Here is a 21,418-nt window from a genome sequence, read left to right on the forward strand (position 1 = left end):
GAATACACTGGGAAAGCTTAAACCAAGGCAGAATTAGGGAATTCTGTGGGAATTAGGGAATTTCTGTGACCTTGGCCATGATATAATATAGTTGCACTGAAATTGCAACTATCAGGTTGGCCTTGATATTAGGACTGATTTTCTAAGACACTCTTTATCATTGAACAGATGGACCAATTATGATTCAAGAAAATGTAATTTTCAGGATCTCAACCTAAGTTATATATAAAGTAGAGAATAGTGAATTACAGCTGAGAGACAACAGTTAAATAACTCCACAGAGACATTTACATTGAGAAAGATGAATAAGTTTATGCTTAGCAAACACAAAGATTCTCCTGCCTCAAGGATATATATTCCATATAAGTCAGTGAAAGTTTATTAAAAACACATAGATTTTTGTTTTCCTAATCAGTGATATAAAAAAAAAAAAGACATTCACAAAGATTAAGAGTTGATAGCTTGATTGGGTAGATACATTCAGAGAAAAAAATTCAATGCATTTTTTCTAAATTCCTGACTGTCCTTTTATCTTCCCTGGTGATTTTAATGAGCTACTAATAGTTTCAGACATTTTCAGAAAACCAGCCATTATAAAATAAAACATTAATTCTACTTGTGCTAGCTTAGTTCTGCTAGCACAAGTTTCTCCTAGACATCTTTCATTTGAGAAGACAATTCCTCAGAAAAGCACACATGCACACTTTTATATGTGTAGAGCCATCCTCTTTCTACGATCCTTGTAATTAAAATGTGACTGTGGCACAAGTGTACTTGTCTCAATAAGGCATTGAGCCCAGTGACCAGAAATACATTCCATATATAACTAATAGGAAGAAGGTGATCAGCTCATTGCAAAAATAAGACTCTAAAAATCCCCAACTTCTAGCAAAATATCCCTTGTCATTTCTTCACTGACTCAACTTTCATGCATTAATTGAAACTCATTCAATACTCATGAAGTAACTTCCTATACTTCCTCCTGCCAAAAAAATAAACCTTCCATACTTCCTGAGATGATTTTCCAACCATTTCACTTCATCTTGCACTTTTCCTTATGGAAAATCTTTTGGAACTTAATTTCAGTTTTTGCATTTTCACTCCTTATGTCCCAGCCAAGAAAGTTGCCCATTTCCCTTGATCAATCTTTATTAGCAAGATGGAAAGAACTTGTATCAAAAAATAAATTAAAAAAAAAAAACCATAATGCAGTAATCATTCCAGGGGACTTGATAACACAACTGCAGAGCAGATGTTTTATCTATCTGGGCTTGGCAAGAGACCAAAAGAGGCATCATTGGTAACAATCAGTGGTTCAACAGCTCAGAAGGAATTTGTAGAAGTGAACTCTACAGAGAGTGATCCAGGGTAGTAGAAAGATGTACTAGGAACCCTATATGTGCCTATAGGACTCTGAAAAGTTTAAGAGTAAATCCCTAAACAGAGTACAAATGAAGATATCAAGAGGAAAGTGTTAGGTCTGGGATATATGAGTTCCTTTGGAACCTCAACATAACTGTGTGAAAAGATCAAAGGAAGGTGTTTGCAAAAATGGGAAATTTTACTTATTTTCCTTGGAAAACATTTAGAAATACATTTAACAATTTCTAGTCGAGACCTATTAGAATGAAGCTGTAAAGAAACTTTTCTGAGGGATACAGAATAAAACGAATAAACATAGAGATACTTTATAAAAGGACAGGATGTCTCAATTTTGTAGCGATACCAATTGTCCTTATTTCATCTTTAAATCCAAATCAATTCCACTCAAATATCCATTGCTAGATAATATGATAAATATTCTCAAATTTCAAATAAAATACTAATCATGAATCCCCCAACCCCCCTTTATATACATATATAGAGGAATATATTTCTGTATGTGTGTCTTTGTGTGTATTCAATTTCTTTAAAATTTTTGAGATAAGCTAAGTCAGGACTTTCAGCCCTCTACTACATTTATAAACACTGAATATAGCAGAGATTACATAAAATTTTATTATCACACTGCAGGTACATGGCAGATAATCCACTCTCTTACCCCTTTCCTAGAGCTCATTTCAATTTTCACTCCATGGGTATGTCCAGTGCCACTGTCCCTGCTGCTTCCTGCTATGACTAAGGAACTAGCATTGCCCCAACAATGGTGAAAACTATTTCCCATACCTTGTCACACACACCCCTGGACACCATGACCCTCTCCCTGTGCAGTGACATAGAAGTCAATTCTGTGGATAACCTCATAAATCAACCAGAACTATTGCCTCTCCCTCACTTCCCACACTGCCTGGGGCCATCCAAAGGAAAAATTTGCAAGGAAGGAGGCCCCTTTTTATGTCATGAAGTTAGTCTGTGACCTAGAAAATTACTAAGAGTAAATTACTTTCTTACTTTGGGCCCCAGACTACTCATCTGTAAAATAAGGAGATTGGTGCCTTCTCCTATATTGGTCTATGTCTTCATTTAAATGAGATAAAGACGAGACTATTTTGTATAGTATTACGTATAGTAGAAAGATAAACAGTTAAGTGTAATAATTATTTGGTAGTAATTGATCTTCCTAGGTCACTAAACTGCTCCTAAAATCTCTGTTGCTATTAGTCTCTCCACTACTAAATTGACCGTGCTTATGGATCTCAACCTAAGAAAACATCAGATCAAATTCCTCTCTTTCTCAAAACTTCAAAAGTTCACAATTTACAACCAATAAAAGTAAGAATTTAGGGATGGCCATAAGGTCCTCCACGAACTGTCCTCATATCTCTCTCTCCTCACATCTGCCTCTCCAGCCATCTCATTCTACTCAGAGTTCCTAAATATGCAAAACATATTTATACCACATGTTCTGTATTAGTTTGCTAAGGCTGCCATAGCAAAGTACCATAGACCTGGCTAGTTAAACAACAGAAATTTATTTTTTCACAGTCTGAAAGCTAGAAATCTAATTCAAAATGTCATCAGGGCTGGTTTCTTCTGTGGCCTTTCTCCTTGACTTCTTTTTGGCTATCTTCTGCCTATGTCTTCATATCGTCTTCTCTCTATAATTCCGTGTTCAAATTTCCTCTTTATAAAAAAAATTTCCTCTTCTTATAGAGATGTCAGTCATCTCTAATGACCATTCTAATGACTTAATTTTAACTTCATTGGCTCTTTAAAAACCCTATTCTCAAATACAGTCACATTCTGAGGTACCAGTGGTTAAGACTTCAACATATGAATTTTAGAGGGACACAATTCAACCTGTAACACAATTATTTATTTTAAAATACCCCCCATTTCTTTTTTTTTTTTTGATGTATTGGTATTTATTGGAAAGAAACATGGTCCTCTCACACACCTGAGGGCAGGAAGCGAAGGCAGGTTGTCGGGAGGAAGGAGATGGGGAGTCTGAGCCCCCATTTCTATTAAACAAATTTTTGTTAATTAGTTGCAGTGAAAAAATATCATTTGCTCTCTCTTCCAACAGCAGGATTCTTAGTGGTTTACTTCGCATTTTTTAAATTAAAATATATTGTTATTTCAAAATAAATGTAAAACTATCTAAATAACATATGATCCTCAGAATAATAAAAAGTACCAATATATAAAATAGATCCTGAAATGTCCTCTCTTCCTCAACTTTCTTATCCTTGAATTTCCACTATTTATGGTTAGACTGATTATAAATATATACACATGCACACACAAACACACATCACTTAGAGAGAGAGAGAGACATGATAGATAGATACGTAGACAGAAAAATAGATAGATATCTGATATCTATCTTTAAATTATTCTGCAACTTATTTTTTATGCAAGAGTATATTATGAACCACTTTCAAGTCTGTATTCATGGTTGGATCTGACTTTTTTAGTTAAGAGATAATTCGCATACTACAATATTTACTATTTTAAAATGTTGATTCAATGGATTTTAGTATATTCACAGAATTGGGCAGCCATCACCACTATCTAATTCCAGAACATTTCACTAGCCTGAAAAGAAACCCCATATGCTTTAGCAGTCAAATCCTCTTTCCCCAGCAACCTCTACTCTACTTTCTGTCTCTATAGATTTGCCTATCCTAAACATTTTATACAAATGGAATCATATTATATGTGGTCTTTTGCATATGGTTCTTTTTACCTAGCATAAGGGTCATCTATGTTGTAACACATATCAGGGCTTCATGCCTTTTAATGGCTGAATAATATTTCATTGCATAGGTATACCAAATTTATTTATCCATTCATCAACAACAGTTGGCATTTGGGTAGTTCCCACATTTTAGTTATTATGTGTGATGTTTCTGTGAAGAATCATGTACAAGTTTTTGGGTAAACATATGTATTTAATTCTCTTGAGCATGCACATAGGAGTGGAAATACTAGGTCGTATTGTAATTCTATTTGTAACTTTTTGAGGAACTATCAAATTGTTGTCCACAGCAGCTGCACTAATTTACATTCCCACCAGAAATGTATGAGTCCCAATTTCTCCATTTCCTTGCCAACACTTGGTATTTTCTGCATTATTATTATTAGTAGTAGTAGTAGTATTGCCATCCTAGTAGATGTGAAGTTGTATGTCATGGTTTTGATTAGTATTTCCCCAGCGACTAATACTGTTGACCATTTTTTCCTGTGCTTATTAGAGATTTGCATGTATTCTTTAGAGACTATTTAAATCCTTTACTCATTTTTAGAACTGTGTTTTCTTTCTTATACTGATAGCAACATACCTTTGATTGTATAAAAACCTCCATTCTTTTACTCCCTCTCCTTTAAGTTTTTAATGTCAAAATTAACCCTTTTTATATTTTGCATTCATGAAGAAATTATAGTAGTTATACTCATTCTAATTCTCTTCTTTAACTTTTATACTACAGTTGAATAGTTAACACAATATCATATTACAAAATTCAAAATTTCTAAATCTGACTAGATATTTACTTTTTCCAGTGTGTTGTATTTTTTCATATATTTTCATATTACTAATCATCACCCTTTCATTTCAGCTTAAAGAACTCCTTTCAGCATTTCAGCATTTTTTTGTAAGGCAGGTCTAGTGGTGATTGATGAACTCCCCCAGCTTTTGTTTATTTGGAAAAATCTTTATTTCTCCTCTGTTTCTGAAGAATAACTTTGCCAGATAGAGTACGTTTGGCTGGCTTTTTTTCTTAATTCAGCACTTTGAATATATCATTCTGCTCTCTCCTGGCCTGTAAATTTTCTGCTGAGGAATCTGCTGATCGCCTAATGGGGGTTACTTTGTAGGTTGCAATCTTTATTTTTTTGCAGCTTTTAGTATCCTCTCTTTGTTTTTGATTTTTGAAAGTTTATTATAATGTGTCTTGGAGAAGATCATTCTGAATTGAAATAATGGGGTAATGTATTAGCTTCATGAACTTGGGTGTCCAAGTCTCTCCCAAGGTTTGAGAAGGTCTCAACTATTATTTCTTCAGATGAATTTTCTGTCCTCTTCCCCTGTCTTCTCTTTCTAGAAATCCGATGATTCTGAGATTTGTTCTTTTGATGATGTCCATTAGATCACATAGGCTTTCTTTGCTATTTTCATACTTTTTCCTTTGTTCTCTGAGTTATTTCAAAGTTCCTATTCTCTAACTCACTGAGCCCATCTTCTGTTTGTGCTACTCTGCTGTTGATGTTCTTTACTGCATTTTAATTTCATTCATTAAATTCCTAAGCATCAGAATTTCTGTACAACTCTCTTTTCTTAATGACATATCTCTTTGTTAAATTTCTCATTTTGTTTCTGTATTGTTCTCTTGATTTTGTTGAGTTGTCTTTGTGTGTTTTCTTTTAGCTCATTAAGCTTCTTCAAATAAGTTGCTTTGAATTATTTATTGGGCAAATCACATATCTCTGTGTCTTTGGGTTCACTTACTAGAGGATTACTGTGATCATTTGATCATGTCATGTTTCCTTGTTTCATTGCGTATCTTGGAGATTTACATTGCTACTTTCACATTTGAAGTAGCTGTCATCTTCCCCATTCCTTACTAGCCATCTTCAGGTGGAAGATACTTTTTGTTGGTCTTACTTATATCCTGGGCTTTCCTGACCTTGCATGGATACACCTGCTCCATGCTCCATCTTGTAGCAGAATTCTTCTTTTAACAGCTTTATTGAGACATAATTCATGTACCATATATGCCAACCATGTAAAGAGTCCAATTAAATGGCTTTTAGTATATTCACATAGTTATACACCCATCACTACAATCAATTTTAGAACATTTTATTAGTCTAAGAAGTTAATCCACACTTTTAGCCAACATGCCCAATCTTCCCACCCCACCCTCATTCTTAGGCAATTACTAACCTACTTTCCATCTATATAGATTTGCTGTTCTGGACATGTCATATAAATGGAATCATATATGATGTGGTCCTACATGACTGGCTTTTTTCACTTAGGATGCTTTCAAGGTTCATCCAATATTACAGCTTGTATCAATACTTCATTTCTTTTTATGTAACAGAATTCTTAAGTTTGTATGTTTTCTCTTGATCTTACAACACGTCAGATCAGATATTGGAAACTTCTATTTTATTTTCCTGAAGGTGGTGCTGTAGCTCAACTTTGTGCTTTCTCCCTTGTTCATAGATGCTCTTCTGTTTTCTGTTTGCCCTCCCTGTCTACCTTAGCTTACTCTCACAGACACTTCAGGAACATTCACAAGGAGCTGGCTGAAGAGTTGAGGGAGATTTGGGTTTGGCACTTGGGGTATTGGGGGTGCCCATGGGCCAGTTGTGGGGATCCTCAAGGGAGGTTTTCCCAGCAGCTTGTGGGTGGACTTACTGCTACAGTCTTGAACACAGTCAACAGAAACCACATCCCTTAAATGCTCTCTCGTATTTTTATCTGCCTTTCCTGATCTCTTCTCCCTACCCAGTCATGAAAGTCTTGCCTGTACCCTGGGTGCTCTGGGACAGAAAAAGTTTTCTCCAGCAGCATCCCACACAGCTGGGGAACCTGGACACTCAGTCATTTCTCTCCCTTTTCCCTCAGGAGAGGTTGTTGTCAGCTAGTTCAGTCCCAAGTTGTGCAACCTTGGGGGACAGGTGGCACTGACAAATTTCTTCTTACACTGTCCAATGCACCTGTTTTGTGTTTGTTTTTGTTTTTGTATTTGCTCGCTGATATCTCTCCTCTGTAAACCAGGACTTCTACAAAGCCTCTTTTACCCATGGGTGTATGTCCAAATCAACACTTTGCAGGTGCTCCCCTACTGCAATGAAGAGGGGCTGAAGCCAGTTCACAGACATCGGCCATTTCCATAACGCATAAAAAGGTTTATCTACCTGTTATCCAATGCACAGGTGGGAAAAACTCCTCCTGGATACTTTGGTGTATGATACTGGATCCCCCAACTCCCTGAGAGGTACTTTTGTTCATGGATGGATACTGAATTTTAACTCATAAAAGGTGACAAAAAGGAAGGACAATTTATGCCTCCATAATGTTCTTCCTCACCTCTCTCATGTATTTGCTTGAATGACGCCTTCTTAAAGAGGTCTTCTTGGACACTCTATTTAAAATCATCACCCCCAACACCTCTGCTTTTTACCTTGCTCCACTTTTTTCCCATAGCACACATAATCTTCTTACATATAATTTACTAATATATCCTGCTTATCGTTTAGGTTTTATGTCTCTGCAGTAGAATAGAAGCTCCATGAAGGCAGGATTTTTTTTATTTTTGTTTACTAATGTATCCTGTAACTAAAATAGTGCCTAACACTTAGTAAGTGTTCAGTAAACAGTAATTTATTGTTTTAAACATGGATAGTTTTGGAATTATAGAAAGAAAAAGATGTTTCTGTGTATGCAAACAAATGTGTACATTCTTGAAAGCCTAACTTTGTTTTAATTGATTTTTATTGGAGTATAGTTGATTTACAATGTTGTGTTAGTTTCTGCTGTACAGCAAAGTGAATCAGTTATATACGTATGAAATTTTTCTTTCTGTGTCTGACATACTTCACTCAGTATGACAATCTCTAGGTCCATCCATATTGCTGCAAATGGCATTATTTTGTTCTTTTTCGTGGCTGAGTAATATTCCATTGTATATATGTATCATATCTTCTTTATCCATTCGTCTAATGATGTCAGAGTTGCCAAGTTCAGACTTAGTTATAGTCTTTCTCTTTTACTAAAATAACCTTGAAGAAAGCTTTCCTTGCCTGTTTAACATAGTCTGGCACCATTTTTACTTTGACATAGGGAATAGACAATAAGCACACTTGTCTCCAAAGAATAACAATATCACTCTCTTCTAAGCCTGTTCACTATAGAAACATTTAAAAAAAGATGAGTTAAATTAAAAAGTCATTCAGTGGGCCCACACATGAAGAGGATAATAGAAAATTAGACCTACAAAGTAGGATACACAAAAAATTTTAAAAAGCACTTTAGCATCAGGCTGCTGTAGAAAATATTCCAAGCACTAGTGATGGACACAAAACTCAGCCACTTTTTATGAAAGTTGATCAAGGCATTAAGTGTAAAGTCTGTTTCTGGAGCTTTCTATTTAACTATTACAACTTCCTGCAGTATAGAATTTAATTTCCTAATGTCTACATACTCTATATTCAGAAACATTAAATTTTAGATTGCACCTCTTAATTTTTTTAATGCTGTATGTGATGTAATAAAACAGCACTACTCTAGTTAATTGTATGTGCTGTCCTAACCAGAATAGAATATCTTTTTACCCCATGGTGAGTTTTTCTGAAATTCACAATTGAAGGGACATTTACATCCAGGAAGAAAATCCAGTGGGTAGGTGCAAAATGCCAATTAATGTATCCTGTCATTATTTTCAAATTATAAAACATAAAATCTGTGACAGGATGATATAAATAATTTCTCAAACAGGTAAAAAGGAACATTATAACAAAATGTCAAAAGTAGAAAAGATTAAATGGTAAAAATAGAGTGAAGAGATTTAGATAAGATTGGCCATGAGCAAGGACTATCATGAATTGGATCCATGAATGGGTTTAGATATTCTGTAAACTCCTTAAATTGTAAGCAAGTCTTCTCCCACTCATGTTCATGAGGATAATTTCATGTTTGGATATTGCTTTCAAAATACTGTCTGTTGTAACATGTGGACTAGAGTGATTAAGATGATTAACTATGGTCATAACACTGGTCAGGCCAAGTATTTGACTATTTTTACAAACAATAACATTCCAAACTCAATATTTACCAATAAACCTCATAATAACATCTTATTCTAGAGGAAAAGCAGACATTAGTGTCACATAAGTGACACTAATGTGAGCTTTTCTATATTGCAATTGAGGTACAAAAGCTGAGAGATGAAAGTGTGCCAACTACTCTCAAAAAATAAAAATGTTCAGTTAAAAAGATGTGGAACTACATTCTTTATAGTAGAAGAGCTATGTTTTTTACAAAATCTGAAATATAATATTTCAATTAAATAATTTTAGGGATCATTTCTTCCCCAACACTTTTCTAATAGCAACTTGGACATCCTTGTTTCTGAGACTGTATACCATGGGGTTTAATAGTGGAGTGACAAAAGTGTATGTCACCATTACCAGCCTGTCCTTTTTGGACACGTAGTTTGCTGTTGGTCTCAGGTAGATGTAGGAAGCACAACCACAGTGAGTAATAACAACAGTGAGGTGAGAGGCACAGGTGGAAAAGGCTTTCTGTCTGCCTTCAGCAGAGGGATTCTTCAGGATAGTCCTCAGAATGCAGATATAAGAAACACAGATGAATAAAAATGGGACCACAAGTACAAGAACCCCACAGATGAATATGAAAAACTCATGAACATCTGTATTTGTGCAAGCCAGATGAATGACTGGTGAGATGTCACAGAAATAATGGTTGACTTTGTTGGCACTACAGAAAGGAAGGCTGAAAACTAAATACACTACTGTTAGTGAGGCCAAGAATCCACCAATCCCACAGGTGGCTCCCAATTTTCCACACACCTGTCAACTCATAAGGATAGGGTAATGCAGAGGTTGACAAATGGCAGCATAATGATCATAGCCCATCACTCCCAATAGCAGGCAGTAGGTAATAGCAAAACCAAGGAAGAAGAACATTTGGATGGCACAACAGGTGAAGGAGGTTGTCTTGACCACAGAAAGGAGATTGATGAACATCTTGGGTAATATGACAAAGGTGTAGAAGGTCTCTGATGTCGAGAGAATGCTGAAGAAGAAGTACATTGGTGTGGGGAGGCTTTTATCCAGGAGGATGACACTAACAATAGTGACATTGCCACTGAGAATGACTAGGTACAGAGAAAGGAAAACCGCAAAGAGGACAAGCTGAATTTCACCAAGACTTGAAAAACACAGCAACAGGAACTCAGTGGCCATGGTGAGGTTTTCTGCCAAGACCTGTAAAGAAAAGGGAAGTAAATGCATTCAGGTACATGGATATAGGAATCTATATGCAGGGTATGCAGGCTCGTATGTCTTTCTTCAGGTATTGGAAAGATCTTGCCTTTACCACTTTCTAGCAGCTTCTGGTTCATGGTCCCCCTCCACCTTCTTCAAAGCCAGGAAAGTTGTGTATCTTTCCCCAACTCTGATTCTGTCTTCCACTTTTAAGAATAGTGTGATTACATAGTCACACCCAAATAATATAAAATAATCTTTATCTGAAGGGCACAGGGTTAGCAAACTTAATTTTATCTCCAGTCTTAATTCCCCTTTTTCATGTAACCTAACCTATTTACATGTTTCTGGGATTGATACATGGAAATCTTTGGAAGGACATTATTCTGCCTTCTACAAGTAGGAACACACAATGCAAAAATGAACCAAAGAAAATAATTCCTTATTTAATGGAATAAAAAACTAGGATTAAACTTAACAGATGAGGTTCAAGACATATTCACAGAAAACCACCAAATGTTGTTGAGAGAAATTAATGAAAATCTAAATAAACAAAGAGACATCCATGTTCATGGGTTGTAAGACTCAACATTATTACGGGCAATTATGAGCAAACTGATCTATATATTCATCATAAACTTTTTTTGTAAAAATTGACAAAGTGATCACAAAATGACTATGAAAAGGAACTAGAATAGCCAAAATAATTGTGAAAAAGGAGGGCAAAGATGGAGGATTTATACTTTCTGACTGCAAAACTTACCTTAATGATGCAGTAATCAAGAAAGTATGACACTGGCATATAATTATACATGTAGACAATGGTTAGAATTTAGAGTCCAGAAATATACACTTCAAAAGGTACAATTGTGAAAATGAAGAGAACACCACACAGAGAAAAATATATTTGAAAAACATATCTGATAAGGGATTTGTATCCAGAATATACATTTAACTCTTACAATTAAAATAAAAGAAGCATGCGGTTTAAAAATGGGCAAACTCTTTCAACAGACATTTCATCAAAGGATAAAGTCTTTGCATAGGGTAATGCAGAGGTTGACAAATGGCTAGTAGGTATATGAAAATATGTGGCTATTAGGTATATGAAAATATGTTCAGCATCACTTGTAGTTAGAAGAATGCAAATTAAAACCACAATTAAATGACTGTTCACATGCACTAGAATGACTATAACTAAAATGTTAGACACTAAAATGTGCTGGTGAGGATGCAGAGAGACTGAAACCTTCACATTTTGCTGATGAAAATGTAAAATTATGCAGTCACTTTTGAAAACAGGTTCACAGTTTGTTTTAATGATAAATATAAGTTTACCTAATGACACAGCAATTTTATTTCCAGGAATATACCAGAGAGAAGTGAATACTATCCACATAAATATTTTTATGTGACTGTTCTTATTAGCATTATTCATAATAGCCAAATGAAGAAAACTATCCAATTGTCTATCAATTTATGAATAAATTGATCCTCTTACATATGCCTCCAGAATAGCCCTGGTTTCCCCCTCCAGCTTCTCTGATGTGGGCAGTAGCTATTAATCACTACCCCACACATCTGAGTCCTAGGAGTTTTATCTATTATTCAATTAATTATGTGATCCACCTATAAGCTCAGTAGACTAGATCAAGGTAGTTATTTCAATCTCTTTTATCCATTTATATTAAGCACTGAAATATGACTTAGCATCTCCAGGGTCTTTAGCCTCCTTCTTCAAGGCTAAAATGTTTGCCTTGATCTGCATCCCTCCCACAGAAAATTTCAGTTCTTTATGCCACAGTTTTATACAATAGTTATAAAATTCTATGCAATTTGAACATAAAATACCAAATTTTCCTACCACTCATTGTGCACAAAGATATATTCCTCCTTGAATTTTACGGAAAAATATATTCCCTTATAAGAAAAAAAGGATATTTTTTTAATGTTGAGAGCATAAAGATTCAAGACTGTTCTAAAAACTCCAAGTAAAAATTGATATTCCTGAAAGATGCACTAAAAATTATTCTATCATTGTGTGTATTTCCCTGAAACCTCTAGAGTAATGTAGACTGAATTTTGAGAAGGCTGTTCCTCCCTAGAAAAGAGGCAAATAATGATTTTCATGTTTTATTCTAAAATTTAGGTAAATATGTTTTTACTAATATGGTATTTTTATAAAATTTATACTCAGTAATTAATAAATTAAGTCATCATTAAAATATAATTAAAAGAAAAAGGCATTGATATCATGGCTTATATAGCATGAAACTATAACTAGATAAACCATAAGTAAGCACCACTTATAGTGTCATAATAATACTGTTTCAAATGAACCTAAAACTCAGTTTGTGATACTTGAACAATGAACTAGCTAGGAGCCAGTGTTCTTCTTGTTTTTTTGTTTTTTTGTTTTTTTGTGGTTCACGGGCCTCTCACTGTTGTGGCCTCTCCCCTTGCGGAGCACAGGCTCCGGACGCGCAGGCTCAGCGGCCATGGCTCACGGGCCCAGCCGCTCCGCGGCATGGGGGATCCTCCCGGACCGGGGCACGAACCAGTGTCCCCTGCATCGGCAGGCGGACTTTCAGCCACTGCGCCACCAGGGAAGCCACCAGTGTTCTTTTTTCCAGCAAAAATGACTGCATTCAAATTCTATTTCTTGTGGGATCAGTATGGGGTTTCCATATAAAATGCAGGATACCCAGTTAATTTTAAATTCGGGCAAACAAAAATGAAAGGTTTACTATAAGAATGCCCTAAATATTGCATGAGACATACTTAGACTAAAAAATTATATTTGTTGTTTACCTGGAATTCAAATATAACTGGGTATCCTCTGTTCATATTTGTTAAATCTTATAACTCTAGACCACTGGTTTTCTACCAGTGCAGGAAAGGGTAGAAAACACAAATTCCCATGGGCCCATATATTGGGAAGCTGGCTTTCCTATAATTAGTTGTCACATAAACTCAGACAATCAAATAGCCTGTTTATTCTACTATTAGTAAGGATTCTGTCATTAATTTCCATTATGGTGTGAGTATATAGGTCTCAACTATGGAATCAATTAAGCACTCCATGACTATGACTCCAGTATTTAATTCTGATGTGACTTTATCCACCTATTATGTTAGAGAACTTAGTAAAGTACAAATAATACCTATCAATATTTACTTTAAATGTCAATGGACTAAAAGATCCAATCAAAAGACAAGAGTGACTGATTAGATTAAAAAACAAGCCCCATCTGTATGCTACTTACAAGATTCACTTCAGAACTGAAGACACTCAGAGACTGAAAGGGAGGGGATGGAAAATGATATTTCACGAAAATGGAAACAACAAGAAAGTGGGGGTAGCAACACTCATATCAGACAAAACAGACTTCATACTCCTTGAAAAAGTTTAGGGCCAAATTAACCCTCAAACAGAAAAGAAAAGAAAGAGCATCTTAACTCCTGATCCACAACCATGTATACCCTTTCTTAAAACATGTTTCTTTATGTAATTTATTATATGCATCACCATATGATGAACATATTCTTTCACTGAAACAGCACAGTCCTGATTCATATGCACAGCTATCACTCTTAGAAACATCTTTTATACTTGTGTCTACATAGTGTATTATATGCACTGTAGTGTGGTGAACACATGCATTCACTGCAGTAACGCTGCTCATGCAACAGAAAATAAGCACTTTTAGAAACACCTCTTATGCATGTGTCTTTTTTTAATTGTAATGGGAGGGAGACGCAAGAGGGAGGAGATATGGGGATATATGTATATGTATAGCTGATTCACCTTGTTATAAAGCAGAAACTAACTGTTGTAAAGCAATTATACTCCAATAAAGATGTTAAAAAAATTTTAAAAGAAAAAACAAAACACATACCATGAGATCTAACCTTGTGACAAATTTTTAAATGTACAGTACAGTTTTGTTAACTATAAGCCCAATGTTGTACAGAAGATCCTTAGAAATTTTTGATATTGCATAACTGAAACTTTGTGCTCATTGAACAGAATCTCCCCATTTCCACCACCCTCCAACCCCTGACAACAACCATCCTACTTTCTGTTTCTATGAGTTTGACTACTTTAGATACCTCATATTAGTGGAATCATGCAGTATTTGTCTTTCTTTCATTGACTTATTTCACTTAGCACTATGCCCTCCAAGTTCATCAGTGTTTTTGTACTCTAGATGGTCTATTTATTGTTGAAAGTGGGGTAATGAAGTCTACCATTATGGGTTGCTGTGTGATTCTGCCTTCATATGTTAATAATTGCTTGATATATTTAGGTGTTTCAATGTTAGGTACATAAATATCTACAGCTGTTATATTTTCTTGATGACTTTTCCATTTTATCATTATATAAACACATTCTTTATCTCTCCTTCCTGTTTTTCTGACTAAAAGTCTATTTTGTCTGAAATAAGAATAGCCACCCCTGATCTTTCTTTCAAGGATTTTATTTATTTAACCTCAACTGTCATATTTATTGGCATAAAGCTATTCATATTATTCCCTTATCCTCTTTATAAAATCTCCATGAAGAATAGAAATGCCTGCTCTTTCATTCCAGATATTAGTAATTTTCATATTCTCTCTTTTATCAGTCTGGCTGGAGGTTTATCTGCTTCATTTATCTTTTGAACTATCTTTTGATTTAATTGATTTCTGTAATTCTTCACATTTGCATCCATTCATTTTCATTCTTTTCTCTAAAATTTCCTTCCTTCAACTTCACTGTATTTAATATAGTCTTCTTTTTTTCTAGTTTCTTAAGGTGGCAATTTAAATTGTTGAATTTAGATTCTGCTCCTTTCTAATTTAAGTATTTAAAGCTATAAATTTTCCTTTATACACTGTTAGGCTGCATCCTACAAATTTGCATATGTAGCCTTTTCATTTTGTTTAATTCAAAATATTGTCCAATCTTTATTTTAACTTTTCTTTGAACCATGGATTATTCAGAAGTATTGCTTATTGCCAAATATATGGAGAGTTTCCAGAAATTTTTCATTATTTTTTTCTTGTTTAATTGCATTGTGATCACAGAACATTATTCATATGATTTTCAATCATTTTAAATATATGAAAATTTGTTTAATGGTCCAGAATTTGGTTTTTCTTGGTGAATGTTCCTTATGCTCTTGAAAAGAATATGCTTTCTGCTATTGTTAGATGGAATGTTCATGTCAACAAGGTCAAGTTGGTTGATAATGTGGTCAAGTCTCTCAGACCTCATGAGTCTCTTATCTCTTCCCTGTAATCCCTTTGCATCTTGTGAAAACACTTGGCACCCAGCCACACAAGTAACAGCTGAATTATCTGAGCTTAACCCAATATCTTTTCACTACAGATAAGTATATGGCTTCTTCATGACCACAAAAGTACCACATGCTTGTAGGTCCTAGGTATCTACTCTCAGAAAAGTGAAGGGCTTTTGATTTTTGGTTTTTGTTTGTTTGTTGTGGTAATATAAACGTAGTGTATGAGGTGACCTTATTTTTTAAATAAGTAAGTGAAGAGTGCCAGAGAGTTATATTTCTAAAACAAAAGCAAGGTGAGGACAAAGTTTTTTCTTTTATTGCAGATGTTCACCTTTAAATGGAAGGTGGAAAATCTCCCCTCCAAACTTCCACATTAAACATCACCCCATAATGTTTTCAAAGTAGACACATCCTATATCTAGGTCCACATTTCTGGCATAAGTCACTTAAGACACTTGGTAATTTCAGGCAGATTAATTAAGAGAGGTAGCAATTATGTTTTCAGCTTGAAATTGATAAGAAACTTCTCATGAACTGAAATTAATTTGGAAGAATGCTCCTTGTAATTGAAAGGTTAATTCAGACACTAAAAGTCCTTTCCCTGGGACCCACTTACTGGGGAGGGCTGATCATTTTTTTTTTTTTTTTTTTTTTTGCGGTACGCGGGCCTCTCACTGTTGTAGTCTCTCCCGTTGCGGACCACAGGCTCCGGACGCGCAGGCTCAGCGGCCATGGCTCACGGGCCCAGCCGCTCCGCGGCATGTGGGATCTTCCTGGACCGGGGCACGAACCCGTGTCCCCTGCATCGGGGGACGGACTCTCAACCACTGCGCCACCAGGGCAGCCCAAGGGCTGATCATTTTAAAATTGTGGATATGGATTCTTTCTTGGAGAAAAACTAAAATTTTGTCATATGTTTGACAAATGTAGACATTTACAATAATATCAATTACTGTAACCAATTCTCTTTTAATGTTTTATATTTCCTTAATTTCTAGCTGAAATATTGATACTTAAAATATCTTTAATTTTTTTCCATTTTCCCCAGACACAGTACTAACAGGTTATTTATTAAAAGTTAATCACTTTTGAGTGACACTGTTCTTGCTTTCCTTAATAATAGGGGCCATACTGTCTGGAGGCGTGGGATAGGGAGGGTGGGAGGGGGGGAGACAAAGAGGGAAGAGATATGGGAACATATATATATGTATAACTGACTCACTCTGTTATAAAGCAGAAACTAACACACCATTGTAAAGCAATTATACCCCAATAAAGATGTTTAAAAAAATAAATAAATAATAGGGGCCATAATGTTTATCATAGGCAATGCTTAAATTGAAGTAATTGAAAAATTACTTGTACCACATTCCTAAACTTCAGTTCCCCTCTTTCTTTAATGAGAACAAAACTGCAAGTTATCTTTAACTTTCTCTTGCTTCTATTGATACTTTGAAGCCTGTTCTCGCAGGGCTCCTTAAGACAATTTTTTTCAATAGTGCTCATCCCATAAAGATAGTCCTGAGGCACACTTTACTGTGGGCCCAAGTACAGGCTCCGAGCCTCCTCTGAATTCCATCACAGAGACTGCTGGGACTATGTTGCTACTATTGACAAAACTTCTGGCAAGTTTCAAGGAAGTGTGAAGGTAAAGTCCATAGAAAGTAACACTTCTTTGTTACTGGCTTGTTTTTGTTGTTGTTGTTGGTTTTTTGTTTGTTTGTTTTTTTGTTTTCCAGTGATGTGTTGTGTAATTTCTCATTTAGGTTAGACTGTGCAGCCAGGATTAATCTTCTCTCCTTGCTTTAGTTCAGTCCTTTCTCAATGTACACAGTAATCACTGAAAATGTCTCTTTATTGACCCCTTAAATACCTTCTCTACATCAGACCCAGTTAACTTTCCAAAATGAAAACATCATATTTCATCCTTACCAAAAACTCTTCTCAGTGTCGAAACAAAATAAAATAAAACATCCCCAGTATAAGAAATGGGTGAACTGGGTCATCAGCTTTGTTTTCAGCTTGGCAGGGGAGAAATCCCCTGGCAATGCTGAAAATCAGAACTTGTGTCCTTTCAGATCTCTGTTTGACACAGTTTTATGCTTTCATGTTAGTTGTTGGGGAGTAAAAACATGATATTTCAACTTTAGACAAAGTTTTATCTCTATTGTTTGCTGCTATTTTTTTTTCTTTTTGATTCTGACCTAATGTCTGCACACCTGGTATCTCAGGTCATCCTTGTACAGACGTCTTGTGTAAATAAAGACTTGGCCATGACGCTTTTATGAAACTGTGAAATGAGATTATAATCACTCATTTTATGAGTAAAATGATAATCACTCATTTTATGAGTGTTCTGTTTCACAAATTCATCACTCCTCTTCTGCATCATCCCTGAAACTTTCACTTTTTAATGATTTCATCACCTTCACCTTGCTGATTTACTTGCTACTACAGTAGTAAATTCTAACACATGCTTGATATCATTTTTTCTAAGAATTTTTAACATATTTTTAAACACACAACCTTTCATTTCTTATGAGATTACATTTAAATAATGCAGCATGGTGTGGAGAAAAGGGAACACTGCTGCACTGCTGGTGGGAATGTGAATTGGTACAGCCACTATGGAGAACAGTATGGAGGTTCCTTAAAAAACTACAAATAGAACTACCATACGACCCAGCAATCCCACTACTGAGCATATACCCTGAGAAAACCATAATTCAAAAAGAGTCATGTACCAAAATGTTCATTGCAGCTCTATTTACAATAGCCTGGAGATGGAAACAACCTAAGTGCCCATTATCAGATGAATGAATAAAGAAGATGTGGCACATATATACAATGGAATATTACTCAGCCATAAAAGGAAATGAAATTGAGCTATTTGTGATGAGGTGGATAGACCTAGAGTCTGTCATACAGAGTGAAGTAAGTCAGAAAGAGAAAGACAAATACCATATGCTAACACATATATATGGAATTTAAGGGAAAAAAATGTCATGAAGAACCTAGGGGTAAGACAGGAATAAAGACACAGACCTACTAGAGAATGGACTTGAGGATATAGGGAGGGGGAAGGGTGAGCTGTGACAAAGCGAGAGAGAGGCATGGACATATATACACTACCAAACATAAGGTAGATAGCTAGTGGGAAGCAGCCGCATAGCACAGGGACATCAGCTCGGTGCTTTGTGACCACCTGGAGGGGTGGGATAGGGAGGGTGGGAGGGAGATGCAAGAGGGAAGAGATATGGGAACATATGTATATGTATAACTGATTCACTTTGTTACAAAGCAGAAACTAACACACCATTGTAAAGCAATTATACCCCAATAAGGATGTTTAAAAATTAAAAAATAGGGCTTCCCTGGTGGCGCAGTGGTTGAGAGTCCGCCTGCCGATGCAGGGGACACAGGTTCGTGCCCCAGTCTGGGAAGATCCCACATGTCGCAGAGCGGCTGGGCCCGTGAGCCATGGCCACTGAGCCTGCGCATCCGGAGCCTGTGCTCCGCAACGGGAGAGGCCACAACAGTGAGAGGCCCGCGTACTGCAAAAAAAAAAAAAAAAAAAAAATGCAGCATGACATGCAAAGACCTTATGTCCCACTCCTTATTTCCAGTCTTTTATATGACCACGTCTACTTCTTCATGATCTATGTCTGTCCTCAATCTTTCTGAGATGAAAGAACAATTTTCCCCAAAATTTATTATGCACCAAAGATTTTGTAAAATATAATGAAAATGAGAGTGATTTCAAACACAAAATAAAAAGGGAATACAAGGCATTTTCTTGTTTTATTATTAGATTAACATACATGGAATCACTCTGTTGAACTGGTATAAAAGTTTCTAAACATTTACTTTCAGTTTTTATATTTATCTTGTTATGGACAAGTAGTAAATGTTCCCTAGTCTCCTTCTGTTCTTTGGCGTTGCTTTGTGCTTCAGATATTTCCAAATACGTAGAATCCCTACAACATTCAAAACTGAAATATTGTTTATCTCCATGCTTTCACTCTCTCAGGTTGGAGTGCCCCCAGAGTTGGCCTGGTATATGCCCACCTTTCAAGTCTCAGTTTAAGTGGAACATCTGAAGTCTTTCTTGCAATCCTCAGGTAGAACTGGCCACTCCTTCTCTTATGCCCTCAGCCTAATCCACAACATAAAACACTTGCTTCTGACCAACAATCACAGCACTGTACTCCAACTATCCCTTCATATGACTATCTCCACCACTGGAAAGAAGTTCTCACACTTTTTGTTATTGTTCTCAAATAAGTGTCTTTAGCATGGATTCATCTCAGATCTAGACCTAAACCCAATGGACGGTTTGACCTTCCATTCTGAATCTTAACAGGCATTTCAAATTAAACATCTAAAACTGAATACTCCCTTTGCCCTCCAAATCTGTTTCTTCCATAGTCTCAGAGTGACCTACAAGACCATAAATTATCTGGAGGCTCATTCCTCTGAGACCTTGTTTCTGATGATTTCCACTGACAGAGATTTGCAAGGGGAAGAAGACAGTGCAGAGATGGCTTCATATCAGTTTCTTGCCTGGTTCTTTGGACTGAATTTGAATATGAACGTGTTGATATATATTTTTATTGTCCCGTGAGACTTTTGTGTGTGGATGGGAAAACTCACTAAAATTTTTACTGGATTAAAGCCTTTTAAGTAATAACACAAATACATTCAAACATTAAACCCTCACAATCCTTCTATATATGTAGGCATTAAATACACACCTAATTATAAAGCCTAGAATGTATGAAGTTGGTAAAAATCAGTGAAACACTGGGAAGGCAAATCCTAGAAGAAAACTTAATGGGAATTTATATGAATTATATGTGTGTGTATCTGTGTATTTCTCCTTCAATAAAATGGTAGCATTTTAATTTTTTTCTTTTATTTTTTTTAATATATTTATTTAGTTAGTTAGTTTTGGCTGCATTAGGACTTCGTTGCTGCGCACAGGCTTTCTCTAGTTGCAGCAAGCGGGGGCTACTCTTTGTTGCAGTGAGCGGGCTTTTCATTGCAGTGGCTTCTCTTGTTGTGGAGCATGGGCTCTAGGCCTGCGGACTTCAGTAGTTGTGGCACGTGGGCTCAGTAGTGTGCCGCACGGGTGTAGTTGCTCCATGGTATGAGTATTTAAAATTTTTATTTGTATTTCCTTCTATAATACAAATAGAGGTAGAAAATGACTAAGAATAAAAATATGAATAAGAATAAGGATTAAAATAATGAAGATCCAGCTGGGAATATTTAAGAATAAAATTTTGATTATTTTACCACAGAATTTTCAGGTCTATATCATCCATATCTTTTAAATTTTTTAAACGTCATGTTTTTTCCGGAAATTACCACATTTTTAGTCTGTGAGGAGCTGGCATTACCTAAGCTATTATACTATCATTGTGATGTAATTACTTAGTAGGTAAGCATTAGTAAAATTTATATACTACGGCATTTATTACAGTTATTACACAAAAGACCTCAGTATTTAATACAATTAGGAGACACGTCTAAAATATACGACTCAGGATATGAACATTTTAGGTAGTTAGGTCTTCGCTTTAAAATATTTCACCAGAGAGAGGCAACAGAGAGCAGCCATTGTGGCCTGGCGGGCCCTGAGGAAGACCCTTCTTCCTCCTCTCTGCTGTGTCTTCTAGGGCTGCTGCTATCAGATAGCCCCTGAGCGTAGCAGTGCGTGCTATGATGCG

The 21,418-nt window shown here is 35.8% G+C and overlaps 1 protein-coding gene across 1 annotated transcript; it reads right to left on the minus strand.

Moving 5' to 3' along the window:
- Positions 1-9,453: 9,453 nt before the first annotated feature.
- Positions 9,454-10,428, minus strand: LOC103090408 (olfactory receptor 10R2-like). Its single transcript, XM_082931113.1, is given in 1 exon segment — positions 9,454-10,428. A coding segment is annotated over 1 exon segment (975 nt).
- Positions 10,429-21,418: the final 10,990 nt, after the last annotated feature.

This window comes from Lipotes vexillifer, unplaced genomic scaffold (assembly GCF_000442215.2).
Source record: "Lipotes vexillifer unplaced genomic scaffold, Lipotes_vexillifer_v1.1 scaffold238, whole genome shotgun sequence".
Classification (NCBI taxonomy): Eukaryota; Metazoa; Chordata; class Mammalia; order Artiodactyla; family Lipotidae; genus Lipotes; species Lipotes vexillifer.